The sequence below is a fragment of the Microchirus variegatus genome (genome assembly GCF_963457635.1).
Source record: "Microchirus variegatus genome assembly, chromosome: 20".
Classification (NCBI taxonomy): Eukaryota; Metazoa; Chordata; class Actinopteri; order Pleuronectiformes; family Soleidae; genus Microchirus; species Microchirus variegatus.
In genome coordinates this window covers 11409772-11420919 of record NC_139821.1, presented here as the reverse complement: position 1 = coordinate 11420919, position 11148 = coordinate 11409772, and the positions used below count along the sequence as shown (strand labels likewise).

Below are 11148 nucleotides of genomic sequence, written 5' to 3'. Positions count from 1 at the left end.
TTACGATATAGCAACTAACAACTTTGCATAAGTAAAGCCAGACTGTAAACGGTTTGGAGTATGACTGAAAGCACAAAGAAGTGTCCACAAAGAGTTTCAAAAGGGTTAAATCATCGAGTAGTTTCATCCACCACTATGCTGCTGTATACACACAAATGCTCCCTCAGTCGGGTCTTAGCACTGCTACGTTGAAATAACAACATAGTTTCTGTTCACAAAAGCTGAGCAGAAGCAGAACAATAACAAAAACAACACAAAAAACCAAACCTTACGCATTGTACCTTTAAATGTGAGAGAGTTGAAAAGGGCACTGTTTTCTGTTTGTTTTTGGCCTTTCTCACAGCAGCCATTTTGATATCATTGAGCAGGAAGAGTCTCAGGTGTTCCTGATCACCTTTAACGATGGAACTCAGCCCTAATTTAATTATTGATTATTCACACGTGCTTTTCCTGCTGTGACTTAAAAACATGACCCATAGAGAGAGAGAGAGAGAGAACTGAGTGGTAAAAGTACAGATAATAACATATGTGAAGCTCCTGCTTGTTTGCTAAGCTGGAAAACACTGAATTTGACACAGGCTCCCAAACACAGCCGTGGCTTATTGTCATGTTATTGAGAGGTTGATTGACTTCCCAGTTGTGAGTTAAGCTTTACATTCCCCGTGTTACTCATTAGTTTCATTACAGGGAAAGATGCAGTTTCATGTTGTGGAGCTCAGGTGTGAAGAAAAAAAAAAACGTGTTGTATTTTTTTTATTTTAGTTCTGTGCAAGAATGTGACTGAGATTTTATATTTAAAAAAAAAAAAGAAATAGAAAAAGTTGAGATCACCTAATTTATTTTTAACATGACAATTCATACATTTATTTTCCTGAAAAAGCAACAATTCAACAGGATTTCCTGGTATATTCATAAATTCATAACATGGATGTTGACTGAAGGCTGAGAGGAGGGGAGGTGAGTCTTTCCTAACTCTGCTAACTCAGATCCGGTGTGAACTGACACCAACTGCTTCAGCCTCTTTCTGAATAACCCCATCGTCCAAGTCATCAACAAAACCGACCAAGATGATGCATAATCTGCCCGCATTATTTCTGCCCTGTCATTTCTCGCAAGTATGAAATCACTTGTTGTCGTTGGGTTGACATAAACTTGGCATTCACCTATGAGAAGTATGAATATTCTCATATATTTCAGAAGATTTAGGACATTTCCTTGCTGTATTCTCGTATCACGTAGCAGGACCAAAGCCCATGCTATAGGTTACCTTACAGGTAAGGCAAGTTTATTTGTATAGCACCATTCTTACACAAGGCAGTTCATAGTGCTTTACAGGAAAGGAAATACATTTGAAATTAAAACACAATCAATTAAAAAAATCAATTATAGAAATTAAAACCATTTAAAACAATTTAAAATCAAAGATGATTTAATGCAATTTAAAATTACAGGTGGTGGTTTGGCTAAATTTAGCTCATGCTAGGTTACCTTACAAGTGGTGGTTTGGCTAACTTTAGCTCATGCTAGGTTACCTTGCAGGTAAGGCAAGTTTATTTGTATAGCGCCATTCTTACACAAGGCAGTTCATAGTGCTTTACAGGAAAGGAAATACATTTGAAATTAAAACGCAACCAATTTAAAAAATCAATTATAGAAATTAAAACAATTTAAAATCAAGGATAAATTAATGCAATTTAAAATTACAGGTGGTGGTGGTTTGGCGTTTAGCTCATGCTAGGTTACCTTACAAGTGGTGGTTTAGCTAACTTTAGCTCATGCTGGTCCTGGTATTTAAATGTGACTGAATTCACATTTTTATATCACTTGACTTCACTGTACATGGCATAAAATATGAGCTATTATTTTACATGACTGCAATTCGAGGATAAGAAATCAAAGATGCAAAAACATTTTTAATTGGCAGAAAATTGAAAAAAGGTTTTAGTGTAATTGCAGCCTTTGCTATTTGCCAATTGTGCTATTTCAAATTGTGAAAATAAAAAAGTTTTAATGCTGTTCTGTTTCATTCTTGTTTTGCCTCTAATTTTAACCGCAGTGATGGTCCATGATGCACTTTGCTCTGAAGGGGGCAGAGGTAAGGACACTGTTGGAGGCTGGACTAAGTATAGCATTACAAACCCACCCGCCCCTCTCCTCAGTCATGTTAAATACTAAAACCTGAGCATTTTTCACAGATTAATCTCCTGAGACGACTCCAGTCGGGGCGACGAGAGTCACACGCGGCACCACAATGAAAGGTAAGTCACACCTGTACGATTGTTCCATTTACTCCACAGCTGACTATGTAAACAGGGGATGCTATGTTGGGATTTATCTATTCATTTAGTGTTTTATGGACCACTTTGTGCCAGTTGAATAAAATCCCTGCCTCCCTTTGAGAGCTGGTAAACACGGCTCAATTCTGTTGTGAGAGCACGTTTCCAGCTCCTTGAATCTGTAAACATGCAGTGAATTCACTTGTTTCTTTCTGTTATTGTCGTCCACCGAATACAAAAATGAACACCCAGGAACATGTTATTAAATAGCCAGAGTTGAAATCAGTGGTACGTGTAGCATATGTATCGGACACTCACAGCACCACAGTAACAGCTAAGTCATTGATGTTTGCAGATCTATAAATAGATGTTTAATGCATTAATTTCTTCTAATTTCTTTACTGGAACTCACAAGGCTTATGTTGTATATTTGACCACAATTAATGCAGTCAACTATGTAAACAAAAGATGTTAGGATTTTGTTGTGTATACTAGAATATTTTCTTTTTGAGAACAGGGAAATTGGCTCCAGATCAAACAACCAACTGTAATATGTTCACCTTTTCTGTCTTGAATTGTAGGAGATGTTCCTAACGCTGTTGTCTCCAAGGCGAAGGACCTCCTGCCTCCCTCAGAGGAGAAGATGGAGGAGCGCGGTCAGTGGAGCAACAAGGTGGAGTTTATCCTGTCAGTCGCCGGCTCCATCATCGGCCTGGGCAACATGTGGCGCTTCCCGTACCTCTGCTACAAGAACGGAGGAGGTAATTTGGGGGAAAAAATGTCTACACAGACGTGTCTGTGTAGCGGCTAAATCGGTTGGCCCTCTCTTTTCCCTCTATAGTGTGGCAGGGTCAGGGGTCAGAGCCTTGTGAGGTCAGACAGCTGTTGTTGCTCCCCGCTCACAGCAGCTGTCCGTGCAGAGAGAAGAGGTGGAAATCTGAGCACAGGCAAACATTCTCGGCCACCCAATGGGTTGTCGGCACAAAAGACTCGAGTGGTGGCCCAAATATCGAGATAAAAGAGCGTGAATGAATAATTATTCCTTGCAGCAGATGCTGTGCAGTGTCTCATTGAGTCTAAAGCATCATTTTCATTGTAGAGACAGAGAAGACACACGTGTATCAGTATTTCTTGGAGACAGGGTGGACTCTTTCGCTTCTTACTCTAAATCCTTGGCTCTTTCTCAACTCAGGTGCGTTCCTCATCCCCTACCTGATCTTCCTGTTCACCTGTGGCGTTCCTGTCTTCTTCCTGGAGACAGCTCTGGGCCAGTACACCAGTGAGGGAGGCATCACCTGCTGGAGGAAAATCAGTCCCTTGTTTGAAGGTAAGGAAGACACATTTTTAAGTCGCACATGTATTAATGGACACAGATCCAGGAGGGTCCCTGTGCTGGAGTCTCTGTTTGAATAACTGCTAACAGGGTCAACACATGACCATTAAAAGGGAAACATGGCAACAAAGAGACAACCACAAACACATGAAAAACGACCACAATGAGGTTTTAAACAGCCACAAATCAATGAAAGACGAACACAAAGACACAAAAACAACCAGAAAGAGACAAAAACAACCACAAATCTATGAAAGACATCCAGAAAGAGACAAAAACAACTAGAAAGAGACAAAAACAACCACAAATCTATGAATGACAACCACAAAGAGACAAAAACCACAGCAAATCTATGAATGACAACCACAAAGAGACAAAAACCACCGCAAATCTATGAATGACCACAACATATTGGTGAGACGACCACAAAGTGACAAAAACAACCACAAAGAGACAAAAACAACCACAAAGAGACAAATACAACCACATATTTATAAAAGACAACCAAAAAGAGACAAAAACAACTGCAAATCTATGAAAAACAACCACATATCTAAGACGAACAACCACATATTTTTGAAAGACAACCGCAAAGAGACAAACAACCACAAATCTATGATAAACAACCACATATTTATGAAAAACAACCACATATCTAAGAAGAACAACCACATATTTATGAAAGACACCCACAAGGAGACAAAAACAACCACATATCGATGACCATGTCTTTCAGTTTTGGTTCTTGCTCTTATGCAGGAGGATTGTGAACTGTATGATTCATGTGTATCATGTAAAAACCATTACCCATTACAACTTTTGAAATGTCACATTTCACGATTGTTTGAGTTTTGCATCACATATAAAATGTCTCTTGTGCAGGTCTTGGCTATGGGACGCAGGTGATTGTGACGCTGTTAAACTTCTACTACATCATCGTTCTGGCCTGGGGGATTTTCTACCTGTCCTTCTCCTTCTCTTGGGAACTGCCCTGGTCGTCCTGCAACAACACGTGGAACACAGGTAACGTGTGCGCATCAAAATGATAACTTTCTGATTTCTTTTTCCGGGTGTCTTGGATACAGTGAGGAGTTTCTCCATTTTGTGCTTGTTTTTGTCTTAGAAAACTGTGTGGAGTTCCAGAAAAGAAACATGTCAGGTGACACATCGGTCTACCTGAACGCCACCTCTCCTGTCATTGAGTTCTGGGAGTGAGTATTCAGAATGTCCAGGCTCCTTCTACGTGCTCGTGTTAGTGATTATATATGAACTTTTTTGTGTGTCTTGTCGCTTCGGCAGGAGGAGAGCACTGCGGATTTCCCCAGGCATTGATCACATGGGCTCTATGAATTGGGACTTGGCCTTGTGTCTGTTTATCGCCTGGGTCATGTGCTACTTCTGCATCTGGAAGGGGGTGAAATCCACTGGAAAGGTGGGTGAGATACGGTGGCCCTGATGTGCAAAACACAAACGCAAATCACAAACGCAAAACAAAAAAAACAAACGCAAGTCACAAAACACAAATGCAAAACCAAAAACACAAACGCAAATGCAAATGATTTGTGCATGATGTTTTAGGATTCACGTTTGTGTTTTTGTTTTGTGATTTGTGTTTTGTGTTTGTGATTTGTGTTTGTGATTTTTGATTTGCGTTTGTGATTTGCATTTGTGTTTTGCGTTTTTTGATATGCGTTTTGCATTTGCGTTTGTGTTTTTTTTATTTGTGTTTGTGATTTGCATTTGTGTTTTTTTATTCGCTTTTGTAATTTGCGTTTGTTTTTTGATTTGCGTTTGTTTTTTTTGATTCACGTTATGTGATTTGATTACACCACTGTACGTGTGTCTACATAGGTGGTGTACTTCACTGCGACCTTCCCCTACTTGATGCTGATTGTGCTGCTGATCAGAGGAGTCACACTGCCCGGTGCTGGCATCGGCATCCAGTTCTACCTCTACCCCGATCTGGGGCGATTGTCTGACCCACAGGTGACGAAATCACACACACACATGCACACATAAAATCCACCTTATAGTGTCCACTGCATGTATCTGGAATGTAACTATCTTCAGGTTAATTGGTGCAAACATACACCGATCCAACCTCAAAATCCCAATGAGATGATTTTATTGTGTGGGCGCACCAGGTGCAGGTATCCCATGGTTCTCTGCTGGAGAGCCTAGTTTCTGCTGGGTCCATCTGCTTCCCCATGAAAGAGGCAAAGCACTTGGGGGTCAGATTCAGGGCCAGGACACCACTGGGTCTGTAAACATGAGCTCAACCAGGAAAGAACTGCAGACACACTCTGCTAACCAGGCTGCTCTCCATACAAGAGAGTGTTTGTCCTCTTCTTTGTATTCATGTATACAAATCATACATCTACACACACACACATTGAGAACATAATACAGACACCGATGCATAAAAAACTCACAATAAAACTTATAATCCCCATTTAAGGCATCATTTTCATAGTAGTAATTCTCAAACAAACCCTTACTATGGAAAAATCTGCCATAACTCATATTTTATTAAAAATAAATTAAAATATATGATCCTGGTACAATTCTATCATTCCTTCAATATATAAATATTTGTATCATCATAGTTCCAGTAGTTTCAGTAGTTGTGGAAACTTTTTGTTAATCAGTGTTGGGTGAAACTCCAGAGTTTTAACAGTTTACTATTATATAGCTGCAGTAGTCAATGATTATTCATGTGAAAGCTTAGCACGTGAATTACTTTTTGAACTGTTAAAATGTTTTTTTTCTTTTTTTTTTCTTTTTCTGTCAGGTGTGGATGGATGCTGGCACCCAGATTTTCTTCTCCTACGCCATTTGTTTAGGGTCACTGACGGCTCTGGGCAGCTACAACAAATACAACAATAACTGCTACAGGTATATTGGCGAGGAGTGCCAAACGCACACAAGAGTCTTATAACTTATAACTTGATACAATTGTTGTATTTCTGCTCCTGGTCTCTCTCTTCTAACTTCAGCTCACCTTCCTCTTGTCCTTTCTGTCCCCCACCTTTCCTTTCACCCCAACCGGTCGAGGCAGATGACCGCACATCTTTGAGTCTGGTTCTGTCAGAGATTCCTCTTCCTGTTCAAAGGGAGTTTAAAAAAAAATCAATTAAAACCATTAAACTGTAAAAACTTTTTTAAAGAAACCAAGAAAAAGGTGAATACAATAACTATAAAATGAGGATAAACTGAATGAAAGTAGGAAGTAGGAAATAAAAGTTTAAAACAAGCATCAGTTTATAAAAAATCTCTAGAACTAAAATTATGATAAAACACATACAACATAAGTAGTCATAGAAAATACAAGGCAGATTTTTGTGTTTTCAATTATGTTTAGTGAATGTTTCCAACACAGTATCACACCTTTTTATATTGTGCTTTAAAAAAAATTATAATAATAACATAAATAAATGCAAAAGAACAGTAAAAATAAGATCATATCACACAAAGCAAACTGTAAATAAATATATAAAATTAAATAAAAGTAGGCTTCTTTTAGTCATCTAAAGGGAAAGTATATCTCTGTGTCATCTGCACAGCAGTGAAAACAAATGGATGATGTGAACAAGCAGAAGTATATTTATCGACAATAAAATCGGGCCTAAAATTTTACCTTGTGGTACACCACAATTAATCTGGGCTGTAGAAGATTATTAATCACCTATGGTAGGTTATAATATTTTTTTTCTTTTTATTTTTTTAAACGGTGTAAAACAGAAACAAAAGACATACATACTTACATATAATAAAAATAATTTCCTAACCTCCCCCCCCAAGAAACAAACCCACAAAAAACAACTACTATAAAAACCTATTGAATGATTGTATGTGCTCAGCAAGATGATGTTCTGTCGAATCATACTGAAGTCATCTCATTGCATGTATTTCTTCTGTTTTCGGCAGAGACTGCCTCTCGCTGTGCTTTCTGAACAGCGGCACCAGTTTTGTGGCAGGATTTGCCATCTTTTCCATTCTGGGTTTCATGGCATATGAACAGAATGTTCCCATCTCAGCAGTGGCAGAATCAGGTGAGGCTTGCATCATGGAATAACAAAAAAAACAACAACAATCTTTGTCCTCAGGAGCAGTATTTATTACAAATCCTTCCTTGTCTCCCTGTAGGTCCTGGTCTTGCCTTCATTGCTTACCCCCGTGCTGTGACCATGATGCCCTTCTCTCCTCTGTGGGCCGCCCTCTTCTTTATCATGATTGTCTTTCTGGGGCTGGACAGCCAGGTAAAAAAAAGTTTGTTTCATATGCAGTTATTTTTCCATCATAACTAGAATCACATTTACCTGTTTTCTCTCTCTCTCTGTCGTCCTTCACATCAGTTTGTGTGTGTCGAGAGTCTCGTGACAGCGGTCGTCGACATGTACCCTGCTGTGTTCCGCCGCAAAAATCGCAGGGAGCTCTTCCTGTTGGCTGTTAGTCTTGCCTCGTTCCTTATGGGCCTCATCATGTTGATGGAGGTAGGAGGTCACACTCAAAGGGACCACACACAAAGAAAAAAACAAACACATTTTGGAGGAAAGGGGAGAATGTTTTTTTCTTGTTTATTGTGCTCGAAAAAGAACCTCTACCACCGTATGTGTTTTAAGAGGACCAGTGTGTGAGAATTAGTGACATTAACCCTTTAACACCTAGCATATTGCAGACAACACATTTGACTTGAAAGTTCTTGACTTAAAATGTTTATTTATTATTATTATTTTTTGAATTTTCATCTATTATTAATTTTTACAATATGGTAATAGTGTGGTAATGATTTATAATAGGGCTGTATTATTATGGCAATACAATCTTATTTATATAGTATTCAACAAGTATGTGTGTGTATATATATATATATATATATGTATATGTGTATATATATATATATATACACACATTGAACAACAACCTGATTTACTTTATCTGGTCTCATTGATGAATATAGCTGTGTCATCTGCATAACAATGGAATTGCATGTTGTTCAAATATATATATATTTGTGTGATACAACGATAAATTTCAACATTATAATGTGGTAATTACCAAATCTGATTTCCATTTTCCATTTTAAGATGAAGCTATTACACTGATTGTAGCCTATAGGGAAATGCTCATTACCAAAATATTACTTTGCAAATGCACATAGGATTATGCTTATTTAGCATCAGTCTTTTTCTTTTCAGTGTAAACAAACTGATTATGTTTCGCAGAATAAACGTCCAAATATGACTCAATACTTATATTATATTATTATATCAAAACTTAAATATTTCTCTCTCTCTGTGTAGGGGGGCATGTATGTCTTCCAGCTCTTTGACTACTATGCAGCCAGTGGCATGTGTCTTCTCTTCATGTCCATCTTTGAGACTGTCTGCATTGCATGGGTTTACGGTAAGCTTTTCTCAAACATGAGAGCGTGATAATGGAGAAACGGTTAGTATTTTCCATTTGACAAGCCAATTAAATGTTTCTGTTTTTGCAGGTGCCGATCGCTTCTATGACAACATCGAGGACATGATTGGCTACCGCCCAGGACCGTACATCAAGTACTGTTGGTTGTTTCTCACCCCTGCCACGTGCATTGTGAGTATCAACAAACTAATCACGCAGCAAACACGGCTTTCCAAAAATGACACACTCTTTTTTTACTCTTGTTGAAATCAAAACAAATCACATGTTCACTCTTCACCAATGGCTGTAACATGTGTCTGTCTGTTTCTTCAGTGTACTTTCGCCTTCTCCCTCATCAAATACACTCCTCTTAAGTACAACAATGAGTATGTGTACCCGTGGTGGGGCTATGCCATTGGCTGGCTGCTCGCGCTCTCCTCCATGGTCTGCATTCCACTCTGGATGGTGTACAAGATCAGCACAACTCAAGGGACATTCCGAGAGGTAATTTTAAATCAAGTTTAGTCTTTTAAAGAAAATAATGATCATGATATTCAGAACAATTTGATTTTAATTAGCACTTTAAAAGCAGTGCTCTGAAAAAACAGGATACTCAGGTAAAGAAATGTAACCCTGAATCTTGCTGGGTAGCGTTCTTGGGGCAGTGGGTGATACGTGGGTTACAGTTCTTACACTGACATCATTAATACCAACACAGCAGGAGAGTTCCAACTTTTCTACTTTTCACTCCGTCACCGAAATCTCTCCCACCTGACAACACAGGCAGTTAGGAACCAAAACATGAGGGGTTGTAAATAAAACATAAATTCACATTAAAATAACACCCATATTATTTATATACACATATCGATATATATCAGTTTACTAATCAAGATATTTGATATTTAATATGTTCTATATAATGTGCAATGCACATAACTATTCTATTTAGTATATGTATATGAAGATATAATACTTAAAATAAATATTTATTATATAGATATAAAACTTAATTTGGAAATGCTGTATGTGCAACTGGAAAAGGGCATCATAAATTAATATAAATACAAAAACGGTATATGCAGTAACCAATGTTTGAATTTTTAATTTGAGTGTAGTAACCGTTTTTGGCCACATTCTTACATGTTGCACCTTTAAATAAAAGTAGGCTTCTTTAGTCATCTGATTGAAAGGGAAAGTATATCTGTGTGTCATCTGCATAGCAGTGAAAACAAATGGATGATGTGCAGAAGCAGGAGTATATTAATAGACTAAAAATAGATAAAAATCGGGCCTATAATTGAACCTTGCGGTACACCACAAGTAATATGGGCTGTAGAAATTATTAATCACCTATGGTTATTATGGTTATGTTATGGTTATTCAGTGTAACATGTCTTGTGTCTTGTCTTTGGTTTGCTACCCTTCTGAACTTCTGATCTTGACTTGAATTTATTTGCACTGGCTTATTTTTCTATAGCGCATCCAGCTGCTCATCACACCATCTGACGATTTGCCCAAAACCAAGAGGGAGCAGGAGAGGTTACTGGCTATCTTTGCTCCAGAGACAGATGCCACCACGTCTAAAAGTGGCTACTCGCTTGTCTCAGAGAAAGACTCCAGCTTATAAGGCTCCGGTGGTGATATGTATGGCAGAGACATGAGGGTTTTTGGTTCCATCACTGACTTGCTGAACATGCAACAAACCTTCACATCATCTACTTTAATTTGTGGAGGACTCAGGAGATAAGAGAGCCACAGTGTCAGGTTTGGCAGAACCTGTGCAGTTTTGATTATATAAAAGGTTCAAAGGGGACAAGGCATTTTTTTTCAGGGACTATAGTCATCTGCTCTACTCTAAATGATATCCATTGATACATGGGTGTGAAATGCTCATGGTTTGTTTTGCCTTAATGCTGTTTTATAAAAGAAGTAGTACAATAGTAGAAACAGACACGCAAGTGCCAACAAATGTTTTTAAAAGGTTTCCGTCTGAGTTTTCTGCATGTGTACAGGATATGACACTGGGAGAACAGGTCATGTGTTACCAGTGAAAGGTGTGACTACATGTAAATTGAGGTGTCCTTGTTGTGTATCTGGCATCACTTTAAAGCTACTTCATATTTGTACCAT

The 11148-nt window shown here is 38.3% G+C and overlaps 2 protein-coding genes across 2 annotated transcripts in view; both read left to right on the top strand.

Annotated features, from left to right (window-relative positions):
• cdkn1d (cyclin-dependent kinase inhibitor 1D) overlaps positions 1-11148 on the top strand; it is a 297559-nt gene that overhangs the window by 283387 nt on the left and 3024 nt on the right. The window lies entirely within an intron of this gene.
• LOC310941616 (sodium- and chloride-dependent GABA transporter 2-like) lies at positions 2896-10645 on the top strand (the record flags this gene model as incomplete). The annotated part of the gene is made up of 14 exons (XM_083906802.1): positions 2896-3037; positions 3469-3603; positions 4492-4632; positions 4733-4820; positions 4909-5041; positions 5461-5595; positions 6401-6504; positions 7537-7661; positions 7756-7868; positions 7965-8102; positions 8913-9015; positions 9107-9207; positions 9349-9519; positions 10496-10645. Exons 1-14 carry the CDS (start codon positions 2920-2922, stop codon positions 10643-10645), a joined length of 1755 nt encoding a protein of 584 aa, XP_083762928.1. The 5' UTR covers positions 2896-2919.